The 23,116-nt window shown below is 44.7% G+C and overlaps 1 protein-coding gene across 1 annotated transcript in view; it reads left to right on the top strand.

Moving 5' to 3' along the window:
* Nucleotides 1-13,488, top strand: part of LOC119181815 (uncharacterized) — a 155,743-nt gene extending 142,255 nt beyond the window's left edge. The window contains exon 15 of the mRNA XM_075875202.1: nt 13,129-13,488. Coding sequence (XP_075731317.1) covers nt 13,129-13,361 — 233 coding nt within the window. The 3' untranslated portion in view covers nt 13,362-13,488. The remainder of the gene's footprint in view (nt 1-13,128) is intronic.
* Nucleotides 13,489-23,116: the final 9,628 nt, after the last annotated feature.

Genomic DNA, 23,116 nt, shown 5'->3' on the forward strand with positions numbered 1-23,116 from the left:
ACGTACGCTATTCCTCTTGTGAGGCGTGCCCGGAGTTGTACACTTGGCATCAGGACGCGTGGACGGAATTCACTTGGTCTGTCTTGGCATTTCGATTCCTAAAATAAACCAGAAAAAAAAATTCATACAGACATCAACCACCGAACGATAGTCGATGTGGCAATTCTTAAACTGCCATCGATGATTTCAATGCTGAAATCTAACGCTATTGTTGAGAACCCCCCCCCCCCTCCACCTCCCTGAAGTTTGGTTCTTTCTTTCTTTCTTTCTTTCTTTCTTTCTTTCTTTCTTGCTTTCCTTTTTCTTTCTATCTTTCTTTCTTTCTTACTTTATTTATTTATTTATTTATTTATTTATTTCCTTCTTTTCTTCTTTCTTTCTTTATTTAAGCCTAACAGTCCCCTTATGTGGCTAGAATGCCCTGCGGGTAACGCGAGAGTCGTCTTTTAAAACAAGAACCCCGAGTCACCTTTCGGACAAACACGTGGGGAGAAAATTTGAGCCACGTTTAAGCAAGCAAGAAGAACAAAAACAAACGCAGCAGCAAGCCGAACGTCGACTAAACTCGACTCTGAAGAAATTCGCTTCTTTTGTTTATCTTTTTTTTGCGTCTAGCGAAGCTTATACTTTAGATGCATGCACAATAGATGCGGTAAAAGCATATTCGAGCGCGCAAAGGCGGTGACATCTGCGAACCCGATGCACTTTCGTTGGAAAACTGACGGCTTCTTTTATTCAGCGTTGGCCGTGCAGTTGCTGTCGTTCTGCGACGCCGGCAGCGCGTTGAACTTTCGCCCTGAAACTACGCTGTTATTGAAGTGTTCTGAATTGTATTTGACAGCCAACGTAGGGGCGTAAAGAACATCGATATCAAACTGTGACGAGTCTGAATATGATCGCACCACGTTTTGTGACTTCTTTATCTGGTATAGACTGACTTCGGAATCGGTCCTTTTTGGGTGCGAATTCGAATGCCAGGTGCGGTGAAGAGTTTTCGAAAATGCTATTATTTTGCGCCAAGCCGATATAGCGCAGTCGGAAGGTGTTTCAGAGAGCTTTTTTTTCTTTTCAGAGTTCACATGAAAGTGAACCTGAACACGTGAAGCAAACTCAAGAACAGGCCTGTTTTGCAAAAAAGACTTCCAGGATTTCGTTAGATACCCAGACTCCTGATGGGTAAAGCTAAGATCAAGGTGTCGTGGTGCAGCTCAAGCTCGTTTTCTCTCTCTCTCTCTGTTTTATATATATGTAAGCCCATGTACTTACTCCCGACCGGGCTGCAGAAATTAGGTGCCTTTATCCTCTTCTAACCACCACCACCACAACCCCATTGCGTCCCCGCAATGACAAACTTCGAAAAGACTGGCTAATCTGGCGCAGTTAAGCCCAAGGAAAACGCTCACTCATAACCCTGCGTTAAGCCTAACGCGCGCGAATATCGTTGGGTCACACTCGCCACCGCGGAAGTTTTTCTCTTTTTTTTTTATTATGAGGCTCTATCTCGAAAACTCCCCCCCTCCCCACGGATCTTTTTTTTTTCTTTCCTTTTACCGCCTTTTCGTGGTTAGCAGTGCGGGAAAGTTCACCTCGGTGAATCGGTGGGCTTCTGCGTATTGTGCTCAGAAATGACGCTTCTGTTGCGTGCCAGCCAGAGCTTCTGCGTCTGTCGGAATGCAAAAGAACTTTGCCGCGATATTCAGCTCGCGCATCGCGGCTTCTTTTCAGCTAGTGTGAAAGTTCGCGCAAAGCTCTCGCGTAAACGCTTTTTTGCATACCGCAAAGAGCGTCACTTGCTACATGAAGTATACATGTTTGCACGGCCATCAACAGCAATACGGAAGCTCTGTCTGCCTGAAAGCTGATTGATTGATTGATTTGTGGGGTTTAACGTCCCAAAACCACTATTTGATTATGAGAGACGCCGTAGTGGAGGGCTCCGGAAATTTTGACCACCTGGGGTTCTTTAACGTGCACCCAAATCTGAGTACACGGGCCTACAACATTTCCGCCTCCATCGGAAATGCAGCCGCCACAGCCGGGATTTGATCCCGCGACCTGCGGGTCAGCAGCCGAGTACCTTAGCCACTAGACCACCGTGGCGGGGCATGTCTGCCTGAAAGCGTTCAGTAGTGTGGATGCTTTGCCACTTTCAGCTATTGTCGTATACGGTTGTAAAAGTATTCGGCTGATAGCACACAAAGATCATATATTGTTTTTCTATTGGTTCAAGCTCTAGCTTTTCAAGATGGCGCATCACGTCACAGTGTTTAAACACAATAATTATTGCTATAGCAATTATAAGGACACTTTCGGTACATTTTCGATTTTCGCCATTGCCATAGCCGTCATTCCCCAATATATATATATATATATATATATATATATATATATATATATATATATATATATATATATATATATATATATTGTCAAGTCGATCCTCCATGAGCGGTCACAACGTGGTTTATTTTGACGTTTCGGCCTAGAGTCTGGCCTTCACCACTCCTCAATCCTGATGAAGGCCATACTCTAAGCCGAAACGTCGAAATAAAACATGTTGTGACCACTCACGGAGGATCTACTTGACTACTTTCAACGCTATGGCCACTCAACCGCCATGCCCGCATATATATATATATATATATATATGCAACGAAACATAAACGATACGAAAGCATACACTGACTCACTCAACTGGGGATTTCGAACCAGCGACCCCTCGCTGCACAGCGCCTTTACGTTAGACGATTCAACCACGCACCGTGCATACCAGCGCCGGTGTAATGACGGCGAGCTATTTATTTACAACCATTAACGCTGGCAGTATGCAGATTTGAGAGGAGCTTGAGCGCGTTTTCTATCATGCAGCGCTGCCATGTACGTTTTCTTTAAATTTGAAAACTTCGCTTGAGACGCGCACGAAAAAAAGTGGCCCCTTCCTGTACCCACTCGTGATGTGGAACGGCAAAAAAAAAGAGCACACTTTGCATCCGACGCCACCGCAGGGCAGCAGATGCAGAGGTAACTTTAGGCGCCCCAACTAACAGATATCGGACAAATCTGCAATCATCTTCCTCGTTTTGGGAATCAGACTTGTTTTACTGCTTAACCCTCAAAATTTAAATGACCAATGAACCGATCAATCAATCAATTCATCAGTCAATGAACCATTCAACCAGTCAGTAACAGACATTTACTTGCAAGTACAGTTAATAAATGAATGCTACATAAAAAACTGCACTTTATTGATTGGCCAGTCTCAGCAACCGCTATGGGGGCTATAGTTATGACATGTTCTGATTACACAATAATGGATCAATGTAAAAAAATAAGGTATAATGTAAAGGACAACAAAACGTTGGACTGCCCCGCCGCGGTGGTCTAGTGGCTAAGGTACTCGGCTGCTGACCCGCAGGTCGCGGGATCAAATCCCAGCTGCGGTGGCTGCATTTCCGATGGAGGCGGAAATGTTGTAGGCCCGTGTGCTCAGATTTGGGTGCACGTTAAAGAACCCCAGGCGGTCAAAATTTCTGGAGCCCTTTACTACGGCGTCTCTCGTAATCATACGGTGGTTTTGGCACGTGTTAAACCCCACATATCGATCAAACAAACCGTTGAACAATTCACAATGTAGTGTGTTGGTTCCAAAATTAGAAAGACTATCTTGGTGAAGCTGAAAATTATGACCAAAAATTTATTAAAGGAAAGTGAAACAAAGTAAACCTCGCGACACGAAAATGTGTGGAGCAACTAGTACACAATTTAGGCGAAACCTCGTACCAGCTTTCGTTTCCATAACCGCATGGGAACAACAGCAGCATCGTATCTTCCAGCTTCATATCTGCTTCATATCTGACGTCTCAAGAACGTCACGAGACAGTTGTGTGAATCGAAAAGCGTGAGGATCACGCAATCATACGAACTAATCATCGTTCCCAGAGTAGCGTTGGACGATCGAAGCGTCAGTATTCCGCTGTACATATTGCTAGGAAGCTCCGTAGCCTCCACAACGCTGCACACATTTAAGAAGAAAAGCTTAAAGCCCGTACTTATATGTGTTGCTTTCTTTTCTTACTGCTCCTTTCGCGCGCGAGAAAGGGAGTTGGTTACGAAAGGCTCGCGTGAATATAAAAGCCGGCTGATGTGGCATTCATGACGCGCGCCGCTGGCTCTTCGCTCGAGGTCTCGCGAGACGACACGTCTCCCGAGGGACGCGCTCCTTATGTGGAAATTTAACGCGTGTTTCATGCTTCTTTCACACTTCTTAAAGCGCAGCAGGCAGAGGTGGTAAATAACGAGCCGCACATGGTGTTCTTGCAGAAGACATCTCTCTCTCGCTCGCCGAGTTAATACGAATGTCGTCACCCGACGCATAGTTCTGTAGTTTCGGGAGATTTCTCCACGTTTCTTTTGTTTGTTTTTCGTACACTTTATTTAACTCCTTCTATAAATCTGTTTTCTAGATTCTAGCGTAACCTTGAGTAGGAAACACAGCACCCGCAGGCAGTGAAAAATGTCTGAACGCCAGGTCTTTTTTTTTTTCATTCAACACGTGGAGCCACTGTGCTGACCAGCCGCTTTTGGTTGTCAACTAATGTCAACCAACCTGAGCTACCAGAACCTCAATACTAGATGTATTGTTCAAGCCTCCGCGTTTGCTCTTGCAAAATTGCATTGCCAGATCGCAATGAAGTGTGTGTGTGTTGTTTATGTGTTTGCGCGCGTGCGTGCGTGTGTTTATTGTAAAACACCATACGAAGCAGATGCACAACTACGCTTTCTTAAGTGGTATATGAGTTATAAAACGCTACAAGAACAGAATTTCGAGCTGTTGGCCAAAACAAAGAGAGGTTATATATTAAAGGCTCGGAAAGAGTAACGCTGTTCATAGCACGAGGTGCTTGGCTTGTTGGTAAAGGATGCCTGTACCTGGAACACAATGAAAAGAACAAGGTCGTTGGGGATAGCAGCAACAAAATGTCTTTACGTGAATCGTAAGCATCCCTTGTTCGCGTTTTTTGTTCAGTTCAATAAGGGATGAACACATCCTTCTATATATACGGAGTCATTGATCGCGTTCTTTTGTTCACTTCATCCGCATGGCTCTCGAAATTGTCATGTTTTATTATACACGGTCATCGGACCACCCTTGCCATAACAAAATATTACATTGCTGCACGGCATTTGCTTGAACACTCTCAACCTGTTTTAAGACAAGACTGGACTATGACTGAGTGTGCGCGCGTGCTGCCCAAAGTGCTGTGTTTATCTCTTTTCCCCCTCTCTCTCTCTCTCTCTTTCATCCCCCCATCTCCCTCCCATGCGCGGGGTAGCAAACCGGCTGCCTATAGGCTGGTTGACCTCCCTGCCGTTCATTTCCTCCTATTTTCCTTCCTTTTCCTTCCTCAACCTGTTTGCAACAGCTGCGTTTAGAATAAATTATTAACGATTCAGAGTACTAGGTACTCTACTATGGGAGAGCATAAAGCTGTCCCGACTCAACAGATGTCATCCAGAAGGGCCCCCAGCTACTTGTACGGTATGTCGAAAATGAAGAGTGTCGAGTCTCAACTGGAACAGTATAGTATTCTGTTTAGCACAGCCTTTTGAAGGCGGTCGATTAAATTTGCTGGCAGTGCAGGCTCCACTCTTTATTGTTCTGTTCTTTTCCATGTGCGACTTCAATCAATCAATCAAATCTTTATTTTCGTCATACTGTACGATTTGCTGGGGGTCCTGCAGGCGAAAAACTGTTGAAAACAGGTTGAAAGTGCCTGAAAGTTCCTAATGGTAGCACTATAGACGGCGTACAAGAAAATAAAGTATATAAGGGCACATGGGTTGTATTAATAATAAATAAGAAATCAGATTGTGTACAATAGTGATCATTTTGCAGAGTTATTGAAAAGCAAATAGAAGTAAGACAGCGCAACTTCATGTCATTATGAAAAATTGGAAATAAATACCACAAGTATATCAAGAAAGAGAGCAATATCTTTAGTAATCGCTTAGCAGGTCTATGTACGCTTGTCCTCACACACAGGTGTCATGAATCATTGGAAAACGAAAAAAAAAAGATGTTTAATTTCTTTTCGGGTTAAGGCATGAGCAACAATGCCTTCGGTGTCATACTTATTCAAAAGTGAAGGGGCATTGTAGACTAGTGATTACATTAGGTAATTAGTACGCCTTTTCGGGACAAGCCATTTGTCCTGACTACGGGTGCATTGGTCATTTAAATCCCGGTGTAGTCGTCACAGTCATTTTAGAAATAAAGAAACCTTTGTGAGGAAAAGAAGTGTTGGTTGCGAAAGGTTAGAATCTTTTACTTACAAAGAGGACGTATTAAATAACAATTGTAACGGTTTTGCTTAATATCTCGAGTGTTACGTCTCAAACCCACCATATCGTTATGACGCGGTAGCGGAGCACCCCGCAAATTTCGACCTCCCGCACGTGGTTCTTTGTTGCAACTAAATATATAACACGGGCGTAGCTTCGCGTGAAATGTCTTAAGGACGCGTAGTCGGCCCGTCGCTAATTCGCTTTAAGGAGAAAGAACTACGGTTTTGTGCCAAATTCTCACCTGTATTTGCAGCGGACATTTCAGGATAGCTTGTGACGGCCAATGTCATGAACACGGGCGATCGTTGAGGCATCCACCGTGAACCGAAGCGAGGCCAGCGGTTGAGAAGGCGGTCTGCACAGGGCCAGATCACGCTGTCTCGTTCTGCTCTTGAACTTGGAGCAACGCTCAAGCATCCTCCAAGTTTGTTTGTTTTTTCTTGTCTAATATTACAAATCGCTTGCTCAGATTTGCCCGATGCCTTTCGAAATAGGCGACGCTGGTGTAATCTGTCCTTCGCTTTCTATAACATGCTCGACTAAGGAAGCTGATGGCCGCAAGGCAAAGTGGCTAATCAGAAAAGGCGCCGATTGTCTACCCAACGCTGGGGGATGGGGAGAGGGGAATGAAAAAGGTGACACAAAGAGATGCATAAGGAGCATATTGCCACCCACACGTAGTGGGTGGACTGCAAGAGTGGCTCTCAATCTGGAGGAAAAAAAAGAAGATCGCGTGCTTCTTCTCCACTCGAGAGCCAGCCACGACTGACGCATCGTCCTAGAGCTAGCTACTCGGTGGTTTAATAAACACCCCAGTACATGTTATTCTCGGTTACTCTCGCAATACTTATGCAAAAACAAAAATACGAATGCCTTCGAGGGACACTGAAGAAAAAAAATGAATCCTTAAATTAATAAATTGTGTCCTGAGAATTGTAATCACGTTAATTTCACTATTAGAGGCTTACTAATCAAGTAAAAAATTCAGGCTAGAGTTTTATTCTGAAGTTTCACGCCCATCTCGCGGCATGTAATACCATTGATCTTAAAGTGTATTTTTCGTATTTGGTGATGATTCACTCCACGCAATTCGTTAAAATATTTAGGTATTAAAAGCCTATCCCCCCTCCCCTCAATGAACAATCTGCTTCATTTTTGCTGACTAGGAGCTACGTCGCTTAGTAAATTGCGCGAAGATCTGGGACGTCACGACGTTTGGTGCAGGGAATTCGAAGGTGGCGTCGTCCCACGCATCGATTTCCGGCTGTTATCTCTAGACGATCGTGTACTGAGCGTCTTCTAGCGACAAGAATAGCGACTTCGGAATTGTGAAGAAGTAATTTACCAACATTAATTTTTTTCTCTCTTTCGTGTCGCTTTAAATTGAACAAGGGTGCAGCCATGCCGTGCACTTCAACCAATAAATTGAACAATGCAAAGCTATTCGTTTTTGTTGTCTTTCTTCCTTTTTTTCTTTTTTTTGAAGCACTGAGTTTTAAAACAAGTCAGTCATAAAACGAGCAACCAGCCAACGAGCGTCATTTCAGGAGCGCTCGCTGCGAAATCTTGACGAGGTTCGACGTTTCCAGCGAGTGTCAGGCCCACACGGCAGCAGCCTTCGGCAAATAACCGCTTCCGGCGTGGCAGCGGAGCACTCTAAACGTGCCGCAAGGCCCCCTTGAGTACCTGCATGGTCGTAGGGCACAGGTGGCTCTGGTGAGTCGCCCGACAGTGTACCCAACGAGAAAGAAGCCATATCCAAGGTTCCCTCCTGTTCTCGCTACTCGGAAATAATTCCCAGTTGGGGACTCCACACAAGCGACATTTCTTCCACTCGGCTCTTTTACAACCGTCACGGATTGTGTGAGGGCGCACATTTTTACGCTTTGGAAAAGAGGTCGGCATACGTGCGACTATGAATTGAAAGAAGGAGTCTCGACCAAGAAGAAAATGCGCTCAGTCTTTTTCTTTATCTTTTCTCATTTCTTGGACAACCCGCGCATCGCGGTGCCACGCTTTGTTTCAGAGGCTGCGGCGAAGAGGACTCCATTTAGAGGAAGAAAGCTCTGCAACCTCATAGGACCATCGATTCTTTCCATATATACTACTTCTACATATACGGGACCCAACTGGCGACCGAGAAAGCTACCCCCCACGCGATCCGAACGTTTTTCATCCGTTACGCTCTGGCTTCTCGGAGAACGGTCAAGCTTTCGCTTTGTCTTTGACCGACGGACGCTGGACGACCCTTTCGACTTCTTTTCTTTGTTCTAGAGCCAAGCCGCTTCCATGTATGCCGTAAGTTGGAAAAAAAAGAAAAGAAAGCTGAACGAATGTATGGATGTATACACTTAAAATGCCCCCTTTTGCCTCGAGATGGGGTAACTCTAGAGGCAGGAATGTCTTTCCACGCTCTTCATTTCTGTTTTAAAGCGGTCGCTTTGATAGTTTAGCCCTCGTTTTTGTTTTTACTTCTCCTGTCGTTTGTTACTTTTTAGTACTCGGCCGGTGGCCACACCTTTTGGCAATCTTCGTACACCTTGAAAGTGCCGGCTGAAGTCTGGAAAAGAAACGGAGGATAGATGCATCCTTTCAAGACTGAGCACGATGTTATTTATTTATATATTTGTTTATTTATTTATTTTTCCTTCTTTCTTTATTTCTTTATTAAAATAAAGGCAATTTGGAGGGAAAGATAGAGTGTAGTATACTCTCAGATGAATCTCCAGGGTCCGGATCCTAGTGTAGTGCAATCCTTATTGTATTTTTTCTTTATTTCTCATTGTTATATCTTTCCTATCGTTCTCTTCTTTGTCTGCGCAAGTTCAAACACGAGGAACGAATAAAATCCCGCCCAACTTTTCTGATACAGCGCGACTTAAACGAGCACTCTCTCGCCCGACCTCCTGTCCAAAGTTTCGTCCACCTCTTGTTATTTACGGTGACTGTTTGCCCCCTTTTTCTTGCTTATGCCGTTGCGCAACCCTTCGCCATTTCTGCCTTGTCTTTCTCTTACCCCCCCCCCCCCCCACCTCTGCAAGCAAACACACACCCGCTTGCTCTACCTTACGTCGGTGTCCGAATCGTAAAAAATTGATGGGCCTCAGTATGAGGATTCTCCACGCAGAGAGCCTCCGATGGTTTCGAGGTTTCTTCGAGAGTTCATCTCTTTGTTTCTTTTCTTCGCGCAATTCCTCGAAATTATTCTTCCCTAACTCTCTGTTTCTCTCCGTTTCTTTGACTGATTTCTATTTTTGCTTCCATTCAGTATTTCTGCGAGAAAAAAAATAACGTCCCCTTTTACATGTTCACTTCGGAGGTGAAGGATTCCAGGAGGGCCAGGCGTTGGAAGCGGATCGTACTGTAGTCTCCTCGAGTTACGTGGTATGAATGCGGCGGGTACGGCCAGAAACGGTTGAAGGTTCATTATTTCTCGCTTTTTTTAGAGGAGTAAGAGAGAGAGAGAGAAAGAATAAAATGAGGGAAGGGCAGGGAGGTTACCAGAAATTGGAGCATCCGGTTCGCTACCCTGCGCTAAGAAAAAGGAGAATGAGGAATACAGATGGGAAAGAAAGTGAAGAGCGATATAAAAGCGGAGCAAGAATTTTCTTTCTTTTACCAACTCCAATTGATGCATCTCGTGAAGCTAGTGTTGTACGATAATTGCGACAGTATATATAAACTGTCGGTAATATTAACCGGGGTCGGTAATATTAACTCAGCCTTAAAAGCACGTACAATCGCTCTTAATTCGCGTGTTCTCGCAAAAGTGCGTTTTGAGTGAACAGTATAGTCGGGAAGCAGAGTGAACGAAACGTCTGAATGCGCTACCCGCTATGCGTGGTATATCCACCCCATAGATTAGTCTTAACAAAAGGTCTAATTTCTTGTCTTAGGTGGCTTGAAGTGTATGTGATTTTTTCGTTCGGGAAAATAATAACAAAATAGTTCCCGTTGATACGTCAGCGCGTGCATTGCTTGCTCGTGATTGAGAGTTGCCTAGCGCGACGTGGTGTGGATCGAAGAGTCACTGGTTCGAATGCCGGTCGTTTGAAGAGGTTTTTCTCATGACATTTTGTTTGTGCTATATATATATATATATATATATATATATATATATATATATATATATATATATATATATATATATATATATATATATATATATATATTTGTGTGTGTGTGTGTGTGACACTGTTCAATGTTCTCGTGTAAACTTTTGCACATTTGTATAACAACTAAGCTGGCAAATCTGCACAGCATCGTCATGAGAGAAGAAATGATTGACGACGGCGTCACTAATGTTTCCTATACTCATCCCACTCGATAACCGCTATAAAGTAATAAACGCCACATTGAATTATAAGTTAAGTACCACCTCTGTTGTGTTCATTCTTCCCAAATTGAAGTACTAACAGCATTTTAAGATGTTCTTGCACTTAAAAACAAAAATCGAATGGGCGATACTGAAGAATTAAAAACCACTACAAATGATCGGTACTGCAGTGGCGCACTACCTATAGGACAAACAAGCGCTGCCTTTCAACGTACCTCTTCAAGAAATATCAGAAACAGGGTATTGAATTTAGCTACATTGGTAAAACAAAAAGTTGCCCGATTTTCTTTTCATGTCTGAGCTTCACTAAACACAACTATCAGTTTCTACTACTACACATTTTATACACAGTATAGCGTAATAACTTCGCTTAATTTTGTGCTAATAATTTGTGTAATAATAAAAACTGTTAAAATCAATCGTGTTTAAATACACTATCCTACGTCATTATTTTTGAGCAAAATTACTTTTCTTTTCCACATCTTTAAAGTGTATGTTTTATGTTTACCGGTGTTTGTATTCTTAATTTGTTTGTTACGCTAGTCGAAATATCCTTTGATTACCATAAAAGCGCGTATGGACGAAAATGTATGTCAGCACTGCCTTTTGTACGGGGCTCCAGGTACATTTAAGCTTCATTTTCGCCTCTTTTTGTCTGGGGTGGCCTCCAACAACGACTGTTGGAAATAAACTTTGGAGATTCTTGATTCTTAATACGCATGTGACAGGTGCACCTCGGAGGGCCACATTTCCAGAGCCACACTTATAATGCCAACGACACTCGTGAGGCAATAGATGCTGAACCTGAAAAAAAATATTCTGTACTTCTCAAGACGTCATCCACGTAGTTCTGCCAAGCGCGACCTCATCGACGTCCTCAACTTGCTATTAACCGAGTTTGAAGCGACAACGTTGAAAGCTTTGTCTCGTTAAAGTTTGAGTCTCGTTTTTATTTTTTTTCTTCTTTTTTTTCACCTCTGTTGCGACCATGTCTTGGGCACATGACAGAGGATAGAATAATGCCCACACTTTTCGGCACTTTCTTTTTTTTCCACGCTCTCGGGAATAGTGTCCAGCACTCCACGAAAGCTCCGGTTCAAGTAGAGCCAGCGGTGCGACGAGAGATGTGCCACAGAGGCTCCGCTGGGAATCTCCACTAGGTTGCGACGGCAGAGCGCGGGCCGTCTGAAGGCCCACTCGACCGTTCTTCTTCATCACGCTCACACTTTCTCATGCCGCGTTTGCTTTATCTTCCATTGTTTTTCTTAGAACCTCTCCACAAGGCACTGCCGTGTGGCGAAAGAGAAATGTTGTGGCTTGAATAAGTGAGCCCCTACGTTCGCAGCCCCGCGGCCCTTAGAGGGGGGGGGGGGGGGCAAATGCGAAGTGCGTCAGAAAGAAGAGACTAAAACGACAAAAAGAGTAAGCTAAAAAATTTTGAAGACGTCGAAGGAGGCGGCCCGGGTGAGACATTTTCAATGGCTCGCGGAATTTCCGTTGCGTTTACAGAAGATGCGTACTTTGCTTTGTTACATTTCTCCCGTCGTTACGGTAGTCGCTAAACCGCACGCGTTTCATTCACTCCCTCTTTAACGCAAGAGGACGGTCCTACGTTTATTTTTTTTTATTTTTTTCTTGGCGCGTGTGCTACGAAGACTCGTGCCTCTGAAATACGAAGTACCCGAGGGTGCACGCTGTGGCAACATCGGGTTTCATATAGCTCTTTGTAAAGACTAAAACGAAAAAAAATGTTCTCTGAAGTTTCTATAGTGTAATTTTGCGTCGTGTTGGAACTGTTGGGTAACTCACAGTGGCAGCTGTGTTTCATTGAACAGCGCTGGTGTCGTCCCTCGAGATCGTGTTTGGCTTCGTGTTCAGCCAAGTTGCGACACTGTTCCAGTGTCTTGCCGCCAGGTCTCCGTTCTTGGCACGTTTGCGGTCCCTACGAGAGAGCTTATATCAATCTTACTTTTTCCACAAAGGGTGCGATATTGCGCAACTTATTACGTGGCGGCTGTAAGGTCCGTGCTTAGGGCAAGCAGTTCATGGAGCGCTTGAAGGCATAAGAGTTTCATATAGATAAACTAGAGGGAACTCTGGCGCTAGTGTATATGGGAGCACACTAAATGTACAACTTTACGTGTGGGTAGGGGGATTGGAGGGGGAAGGGGAGTTGTTTAACAACCCAAACGAACTCCCCTGGGCATATACTCTGCGTTTATAGGCAGCATAAGTTTACACTTAAAGCAACTTGCTTGTTTACTTGGAGTAACGATCGTTTATGCATTAATGGTGCTTAAGCGAAAAAGCAAATAAACAAGCCCACACGGAATCATCAAGGGGCAATATGAACGTCAGTCCTCAACCGCATATATTGCTCAAAAGGAACAGGATACCATACGAGCACGACTACAACCTCTCCTTACTATTTACCCTGAACTCTGCAGGTCGGCCTGCCAGCATGGAGGACCTGATCGCCGAGCAGCTGGGCGTCATGTGCTTCGAGCCGACCGCGTCGGCCGTCATCGGTGGCCTGGCGCTCTTCCTGGAGGTGTTCGGGTTCGGCACCTGCCTCGTGTTCGCACTGCGCAGGCGCAAGGGACAATCCTCGGACGAACCCATGTGCTACGACAACAGCGTCGAGGGATCCACGGATTTCGCGTGCTCGGCGCCCTACTGAGGCGCTCCCCGCAAGTCGACACCGAATACGCGTCCTTGCGGTACTTGTGTCACCGGGATGCTGCTGGCTGGTTGTCTTCTTCGTCAAAGACCGTTTCATGCGCTTCCACTGATTCTCACGGGCTCAAGCGAACGGGTTCACAAAGAGGGTGGCGATTTGGGCTTGTTGGTATGGTTGCATGATGATGGATGGTAGCGCAGACAACGAACACGGACAAGAGAAGGCACATAGAGTAGCGCTGTGTTGTGTCTATGTGCCTTCTCTTGTCCGTGTTCGTTGTCTGCGCTACCATCCATCATCAGGGTTCACAAAGTTTTTCTTAACGTATTGCAACGTAAGCTTCGCCGCTGCACTTGGAGATCGTACAGTGAGAGCACGCTCTACAGGCAGATGGTGGTTCCCATTTGTCAGCTCTCACGTTGGACAGATGTACAGACAATTGCACTGAGCATTAGATGACATGCAAGGGTTCTTGGTTTGGCTAGTTGGTTCGTGAACGTTGTGACAAAACAGCGTAGAGAATGCGACACTGAACGCACAGACCACAACGCTAGCGTCCAGCAGGGCTGTGTCCAGCTGTGTCCTGGGTCCAGGTTTCTGTGTCGTTCTGCCCCGAGTAGAATAGCGGCTTCTGCTGATGGTAATTCATGGCAAAACAAGCACGGCATGGAATATAGAGACGCAGTTACTAGAAAAAAGAAACGAAAAGAAAGAAAGGAACATTCCGCGATACATTTCAGTTTTTTTTTTGTTGTTGTTGTTGATGCAATCACCGTATGTAATAAGCCGTGAGCACAAGCAAGAGCAACAAATCATAAGTACACTATCAAGCAGAATTTATTACACACCAACCGTACATTGGTAACACAAGGCCTGCGAAGTGATGCGTTTGCCGTTTTTCTTGAACAAACACTTCATGTTTTGTGAGGCTTTCTTAGTATTGGGCTACGCCACATTTTCTTCTTACTCGTCTTCGACTTTTTGATTGCTTGGCCTTTTCGTTAGCAAAAGCTTTTCTTTTATTTTAATAACTGAGCCGTAGCCTTCGCACGACGAAAGTTTAAGCGACTGGGTCACTTTGGCGAGCGCGTGCGACTGGTTTATGCGTCACTACCCTGGCAGTACCTGACGTTGTTCAACAAAGTGCGCTGTCGGCAATAGGGCAGTTTCAAATATAACACTCCTCTACGCGTGCCGAAATAGTCAGACAAGAATCTGTAACATAATGTCAAGATGTTCCGCGGTCACTTCTTCCTTGCTGTTTGCATGGCGAATGTCCACGTTGACGCCTCCCTTCGCCAGAAAGAGGGTGGTTTTCCCGGTGGTAATCATTGGGCATCAATATCGCCTACGAATGACGTTGCGAACCCGGTCGCAGGTTCTTGTGAGAAACTGCTATTGCGATCTCCATGCTCCAGCGTCTCGCTCCAGTCTTCTACGGCTTTGTTTTGAATCGGTGAAAAATGTGTGTTGACTAAGCCATGTTTGGCTAAAGGAGCTGGTAGGTCAGTGCATCTAAGTGATCATAGCATGGAGCTATAACTCTACGAAGCCTTCCTGACAATGTGAGTACATCGGCGCTGACCGAGGCCAAACATTATTGTCCAGGGGTCCAGTCAAAGTTACGAGTTAGATGATACGAGGTCAGGCGCTTTCTTTCTTCTGACATTATTGCTATCGTGCTAAGATCTTGCCAGGGTCTCCTTTTTGCTAAGTAAGAACTAACTCGCATTAAATACCAGCTGTATTAAACTTTGCATGGGGAGCTTGTATGGAGATTTGTAGATTAACGAACATTTGTTAATTGACTATTCACATTAATAATGACTTACAAAGGAAAACATAACAAAACTAGCCCGCGTGACAATAGAATGTTCTTACGTAAGGCCTGACGGGGTGATATTTGCATGTACGCCTACGTAATTTAACTGCGCGTCTCTAAGGGCACGAAACAATAACATCAGAGTGGCAATCATGAAACCACGTTGGTGGATGTTTGCCCGAAAATCAAGAGGCAACAGGCGAACCACGTTGTTCTAGCTTAGCTGTAGAATGAGTAGAAAACACACAGACAACACTACTACCTTGGGGAACCTGACTTCGTCTCGTCTAGCGTGTGCAGCGGACTGAAGGCTATCGCGGCGTTCTGGCCTGGCATTTCGGCCAAGTTGTTGCGCATACCAGTCATGGCACCGACAAATTATAGAAACACAAGCATCTCCCCATTTTCTTGTGCACACCTTTTCGCAGAAGGCTTCCTAGGTGGTGCCACAATTATCTGTGGGCTGTGGTAAATAGGCGCGGCCCACCGAAAACGCGCTGCCGAGGCAGTGACACCAGTTTTTGTACTCCAGTGCATCAGTTCAGAAAGGAGGTGTTTCTTCTCTCCCATGAAAAAGGTCTACACAGTACAAGCGGTATCACTTCCGGAAAACGAAGGTCGATAAACAAGGCGCCAAGTTTTGTAGTGTGCTTCGGCTGGAATGTATCGGTACGAACCCTCAATCTGCTAATAGCGCAGTCACGAGGAGCACAGAATTTTTAGTTGTGTGTTTACTTGTGCAAGTACCTAGCTAGCTAACAGCGCGGATTTAGGGCGGTGGACGCTGCTCACGCAGGTGCAGTTGTAATTCACAACACTAGTGATAAGGTCTTCAGTATACTTTCCTTTAGGCTGTATTCACTCGTGCGAAATTACTGACGCTGTTTTCGAAAGAACGTGGCGTGTTTCAGTGACAGTGGCTCGTGCTTCGGAAAAAAACAAAAACAGGAGAAGGTATCGCAAACAAGCTACTTAAGGCGCGATTCTATGCAGCTGAGCTATATAAGGTTAGCGCTGGTGTGTGAACCCGCGTCCAAAGTTACGAAAGAATATCGGTGATTCCACCAATAGAAGTTTCGTTTCATTACCATCGGTTGTTACTTTCAGAAGCAGGGGAGCGATATTTTTCCAAGCGTAAGATACGGCCACCGTTTTGGGGCTTTAATTGCAGAGAGGTATTTCAACTCGCAGGCTGAGCGACTATAAGCCGTTCCGGAGGAACGCGTCCCTGGTCTTCTACTATCAGCCTAACGGTCATGCCTCCTTTCCTTCACTCCTGACTTGCGCGTATTCGCCAACTTCAACGACTCAACGGGTGCAAAGTCAAGATTACACTGTTTTATTTAGGTACAATCTAAATCATACTTGTCTACAGTGGTCGAGCGCTTTTGGTTCTGAAGTCTAGCACCGCCCGCACATGCTACTTCTCGTTAGGTGCAGGCCTCAGCTCATGCTTGAATTATAGCGCAGAAACCTAGCATTCGGCGTGGAAATCTTTTGTGTCACTCTGGCGTTGGTACTGGCGCATTTTCCAGAGGATTGGCAGCTAAAACGGCTGACCAGCCTCTCTAGGCAAATGTGATTCAGACAGCACCGTTGATTCCGGCCATTCGTGTTTGTACCGTGTTTCCTCGTTTGTACGGACTCAGAACTTTTGAATGGCGTGAGTATGTGCGCTATCAAACGAGGCTTCTAGTTTGAGACAATTTGATTAGAAAAGTGCCAATCAGGTCATAGTTTCGGTTTTCGCAGCTGCACTTTTATAAAGGTGGCCCAAGTATGCACTGAAACGCACGCCTTTGAGTCTGTTTTGACGATAACCACGCGAAAAGCGACGGGGATGTCACGGTTGTTAATTTGATGAGTTATTAGCTTGACTGATGGTCGACAAGTGGCGCAAGAACACTTCTGAATGCGCCGTTCTAACGCCTACAAAAAATGTCCGCCTACTTCACCATACTTCAACAACAGCGCCAGCGTATGTTGATGTTCCGCTGGCTCACGTATTCGTAGAATTAAATTTTTTTATAGCACAGTTAGGCGCAGAAATGTTCCACACTAGGAGTAAAGTAAGCGAGTCATCAAAAGCTGCAAGACATCTATTTTAGAAAACTCCTCTTTGCATTACTTTGCACTGTACGCTTGCTTCAATGGTTACCCTTGATGCTTACAACCACTAGCATAATGTCTTTTTTAAGGTGATATGACCATTCGCCGTTCAGGTATATCATCGCACACTGTCACCATAAAGATCATCACCACGTAGTTTCGATTCATTAAGGATTGAAAACAGCTCTCCTACTTAAGAAAGGTCCGCAGATAGTGACCGTTCCGTGTTCTTCCGTCTTTTTGTGTTGACCTAGAGAATCGCTACATCTCAATGGTTAATGCGTGGTAGTTACGGTATCATGCCACTCGCACACTGAACGCTGCTCAAAAGGTTATTGAACCCACCGCAACACCGTTTTCACCTTGTGGGCAATCTTCACAGCTTGCTAGCACGAACTGACAAACGAAACAAACTGTTTTCACGACAGAAGCGGAGGTCAGTCTTAATAGAGCCAATGTCGGTGACAGCGGATGCCAATATTTCGCGGTTTCTTTCCCCGTCTACCACTGTCACTGCGTTTCTGCAACAGCATGCCATCTCTCCTCGTACAACACCATGCGGTCTGCCCTCGTGAATTCTTAGTGTATCACGCATTTCACGTTGTTTTGTAAACGCGCCTTCTTTATTGAGCTTCTCGTTTTCTTTTTCTCTCTTTCTCTCTCACTTCAGTAGTATTGTCAGTTGGATTCTTGTGCACCGCTCTTGAGCACATCACCACGGGGCTTTGTGATAATAATAAAAAAACTGTTCCAGCGAAACACCGCAGGGCTATCTGCTGTGCCCACGACGTTTGTTGCCCCCTTGTACTAAAAAAAAATAAAACGTGGGCTGAACTGGAAAGCGAGATGACGAAAAAGCCTTGTGACGTCTATTTGAAAGGAAGGTGGCAGTAAAACGTACCGGCCCAAATACGACGTTCCTCGTTGTTGCTGTTGGGCCCCTTGACGTGTGAAATATCCGCCCAAAGACCTCAGGGCTGGCCCTGCGACTTGCATTTTCAACGTTGTCATGGGCGCAACAGTAGAAGACAACCCATCGCGACGTGACGTGAAACGGGCGAAGTTATAGAGGAGCCCCCCGGGTGGAAGTTGGGTGGCTTTCGGACCGTATTGGCTCCGTATGTGGCTTCGCGCGACCCGAGTTTCAACGAATGTCCAGCGAAGAAATAGACTTCCGGGGGGTGTGTTTTTCCAAAACATACCCGTCTTCTCTTTATGCATCCGAAGAGATGGTGTATTCGAACTTCGTCTCGTAGCAGGAATACAAACAAACTCGCAAACGACTCCGTCCACGCTGTTATATTCCCAAGAACCCGTCGCTAGCGTTAGTAAAAAGAGCAATATAAACCTTTTTCTTTTTTTTTTTTCTTTTCATTTCTCTGTTAGAGCCAACAGGAACAAAAAATAATGTTGCTGTTGGAGGAAGCGGCACTGCTAGCGTAGAGAAAAGCTGCCGCTTCGGCGAAAAGCTCTCAAAGGAGTCGGCAGATGTGTTTTTAGCTGTTTTTTTTTTTTTACGTTCCTTTCTCCCGGTAAGGGCTGTGTATGGTGGTGAATGTTTCCTAAATAAACACTTCAAAACTGTGTCCAGTGTTGTCTCGTGTATGGTGGTGAGTTTTCTTTTTTTTAAGATCTCTCTAATATTCGTATAGTCGGTCTCGTGCTCCTCGGTCGGCTCTTCGTAAGTTTCCACAAGAGCGTCTTTCTCACCTCCAAGCGTCTAAAATGACAATGCGGAACAAAATATGAAAAAATAAGGAAACTAGAATGACGCGAGTGCTGACGAGTTTCTCACGTGTGGTTCATAAAGCTAAAGCCCTCAGCCGTTCAGAATTCGAACCGCTCCTTTGAAACGATTCAGCACTCAATGGAACGTCCTCGGTACTCTCTTGCTTGCCTGCTTAAGTTTTCTTGCAAACTATCTGGCATGGAGAGATTCTAACTAGGAGCACCTTCTAACTCGAGTATTTTTTGCTTCCCCCCCCCCTCAAATGTCTTTGCATCCACCCCCCAAAAAAGGGCAAAAATAAAAAAAAATACCAAAGAAAAGGCGTGTAAGAAACTCGACCTTTTCCACAATGCTCCCCCATATTGTTGAAGTCGCGTTAAGTCTGGCCTCTACAAAATAAAATGGCAGTCAACTATAAATCTTCCCAATATTTATACATATCTAAGTAACAGATGCTCGAAGGTACCGTCTCTTGCATTGTGGGGGACTTACTCACGATTTATTTATAATTTTTGATTCGGTGCATACTGCAGCCCATAAATCAATAAGGGGCGCAAAAAAAAATGAAGATAGCGAACGAAAGTGAGCTAAATATTCATTGAACGACAATCACAGGCCAATAAAGATAACTAAAGTCGCATTTGTGAGAAAATTTGCACAAAACCTGTAGAAAAGCTTGATGTGTGCAAAAGTAAAGAACAATTAGAAAATGAGTTGTCATAACGTAGATAACAATATGGCAACATAAACAACCAGGTTTGCGCGAAAAAAATACATGTGTTTTTCGAAGTCGGGAAAGCGACGTTCTGTAAAACATTTAAAAGCAGAGATCAAGGAAATACCAACAGGCTTATAACACCACATTAAAGCAGTAACCACAGCAGTGACTTTCGGCATTATGTACCGCCGTAGTGGTCTAGTGGCTAAGGTACTCGGCTGCTTTTTCGCAGGACCATACTTGCATCCCTACCCCCGCATCCGATTTTCGTTTTTCTTTTTCTTTCCGTGGAATTTCTTAAAAACTGTCTTCTCAATCGTTCCTTTGGTATTTATTTTCTTGAAACCTTACCACGTAGGAGATTTCAACGGGGGAATGAGTGCATGATGCGAAGGAAGGAAGAAAAATAGGAGGAAAAGAATGACAGGGAGGTTAACCAGCCTATAAGCAGCCGATTTGCTACCCTGCGCATGGGAGGGGGATGGGGAAATGAAAGATAAAGAGCAGAGAGGGAAGAGAGATAAAGACAGCACATTCGGCAGCACACGCACGCACACTCAAAGTCCAGTCTTTTTTTTTCGCGGTGTGTGACATTGCTGTTACAGCCGCTTGTTCAAGTCCGTGTCGCGTAAGAATTTCAACAGAGCTTTTGCCGCCTTCTGTTGCAATGTCTTCTCTTAGGCACTTGAAAGAATAGTGTCCACAGACATTTGGCTATTGTCGATGCGCGCAAGAACGGACGCCAGTGACTGTCTCTGGATGTCATACAACGGACAGTCGCACAGGATGTGGTGTAGCGTCTCTTCGCAATGACAGGCATCGCAGAGAGCGTCGTCGGTCATTCCTATGGTGCACACGAGAGGGCAGATGGGGTACGCATCAAAAGTGCGAGTGGTAGCTTAAGTCACACAAAGATAACACAAATGAAAGTGACACGCTGAAAGTGACCAGCGAGCGTGCATGCATGGCACTGAAAAAGCGCTTAAGCAAATACAAAGCCCGCGATGTTTTGCCGTTTGGTGCCATGTATGTGCACAGTGAACACTCCTTACTGCACTGAACTCGGATGTTAGTGTAGGCGTGTACGTTATAGAGTATCACGGGTAGTCGAAGTTATCGTTCCTCCAAAAAATTCGCTCAGTAGATTGGGCATGCTAAACGCCACAACAAATCAACCACTATATTGAACAGTCGGCTGTTCGCATGCAAGGACGCAGCTTAATCTATATATATATTGGCAAGCGTGCACCTTAACCTATCTATATATCTCTTTTTTTTTTCTTTTTTTTTCCAAGTTTATCCTAGCTTTATATAGACGCTGTTTGACTTGCTCTTTCTAGAAAGTGGCAGGAAATTTTATTTATTTCATATTTCTTAATTTGCAATCGCCCCGCTAGAATGAAGTTTCTTGGTATTCTAGAAACGGCAATACGCGAAAGGGCCTCGAGTTATATGAATTGGGAAGGCGCGTCTTGCGTCGAGTGGTGCCTCAGTAGCAGCATTAATCCAATGAAGAACCCACATAATAATAACATAATAATAATAATAATAATAATAATAATAATAATAATAATAATAATAATAATAATAATAATAATAATAATAATAATAATAATAATAATAAGGGTTTAACGTCCCATAACCGCGATATGATTACGAGAGACGCCGTAGTGGAGGGCTGGAGCGGCCTTTAAGTTAATATATGAATTTAAAGTGACGTGGAACGTGTAACGTCTGTAGAAAGAGCAGCGAAGGCGCAGAGGAACTCTTCTAGTCTTTGAACTCGAAGTGGTTTACGGGCCCCTTGATACTGCTACCGCCATCTAGGAACCGGCGCTTCAGCGGGCGTCGGTCGACGTTTTGGCGCAGCTTCAGTGGTGGCGACACTGGCAAACCTGCGCCGTTCACGATTTGAACGCAGTACCAGAGACGTGCGTGGAATTTTTTTTTTTTTTTTGAGGGGCTGGGGATAGAGAAAAGTACCAGCATCATTTGAGGGGGGGGGGGGGCACCTTTTTGTAATGGCCATTTTTGGCTGTGTACGCTTTGGGGAAAAAAGTTCAAGTGTGTGTGTGGAGGGGGGGGGGGGGGGGGCGAAGGATAGAGGGGGAGGGGCACGCGCCTATTGTGCCACCCCCCCCCCCGCTACGCCACTGCGAAATACGTATAGATATCTTTTTTTTTTCATGATTGCTTCGGATCGGGGGCAGTGTCGGACGCTGCAGTTTTTCTCATCTGTAAATTGCGTGGCCGGCAAAGGAAAAGCGTAGTTGAACAAATCAAATAATACAATTCCATACATCTTTCGTCTTTTTCCAGTAGACACGCAGTTACTAATAATAATACTAATAATAATAATAATAATAATAATAATAATAATAATAATAATAATAATAATAATAATAATAATAATAATAATAATAATAATAATAATAATAATGAGAACAATGCTTCTTTCGATGCTCGCAAAGGTCAATCCCGGAATTCGGGGCATATGAAACTATCGACCGAAATATTTATCAGTGAAATCCGGCAATTGTTGGGTTTAGTACACCACAATAACAGGCTGGTTGTGAACGTGGTTGTTAATAACAGTAATTGGGGGGGGGTGAAATGTCAAAGGAATGATATAATTACGAAGAACGCAGTACTGAAGGACTTACGGAAGTTTCGTCCATGTGGGGTTCTTTAACGTCCAGCGAGATCGTTCGTGGTGGTCGCACTTCAACCTAGGTACCAAGGGGACCGGGCATAGGCGCCATGCACTGTGTCATACCAGCGCACGCTAATGAACACTGGCCAAGTGGCCGCAATTTCCGAAGCTCTCCACTACCGTGGTTTAGAGCACGCTGAACCCCGGTTATAATTATCATACGCTTTTGAGCAAAGAAAGAGATAAGGAAGAACAGGTGGATTGCAAGGCACTGGTCATGAGTTTTGTGCTCGTTTTAATTAAACTTTTATTGTTTGTTCGAGAAAGGTTAATTCAACAGTAGGTGGGGCTTAGCGTCCGGAAACCACCACATGAATGCGACAGACGCCGCAGGGAAAGAGTCCGAAAATTTCGACCACCTGGCGTTCTTTAACGCGCACCCACATCTGAGCACACGGGCCTGCAGCCCTTTCGCATCCATGGAAGATGCAGCCACCGCAGACGGGATTCGATCCCGCGAATTTGGGGTTAACAGACCTGCGCCATAACCACCAGACCACCGCGGCGAGTCAAGGTTCGTTCAAGTTGCATAATACATGGACAGACAGCAGTGTGCTCCATGAATTTTTTTAATTTATTTCTTAGATTTTGTGTAGCAAGAATGCAACATGGCTGTGTTATTTAGCTCTTATAGCCACTTTGGGAAATTTAGTGAGTGGAGTGA

Source organism: Rhipicephalus microplus, chromosome 10 (assembly GCF_043290135.1).
Source record: "Rhipicephalus microplus isolate Deutch F79 chromosome 10, USDA_Rmic, whole genome shotgun sequence".
Classification (NCBI taxonomy): Eukaryota; Metazoa; Arthropoda; class Arachnida; order Ixodida; family Ixodidae; genus Rhipicephalus; species Rhipicephalus microplus.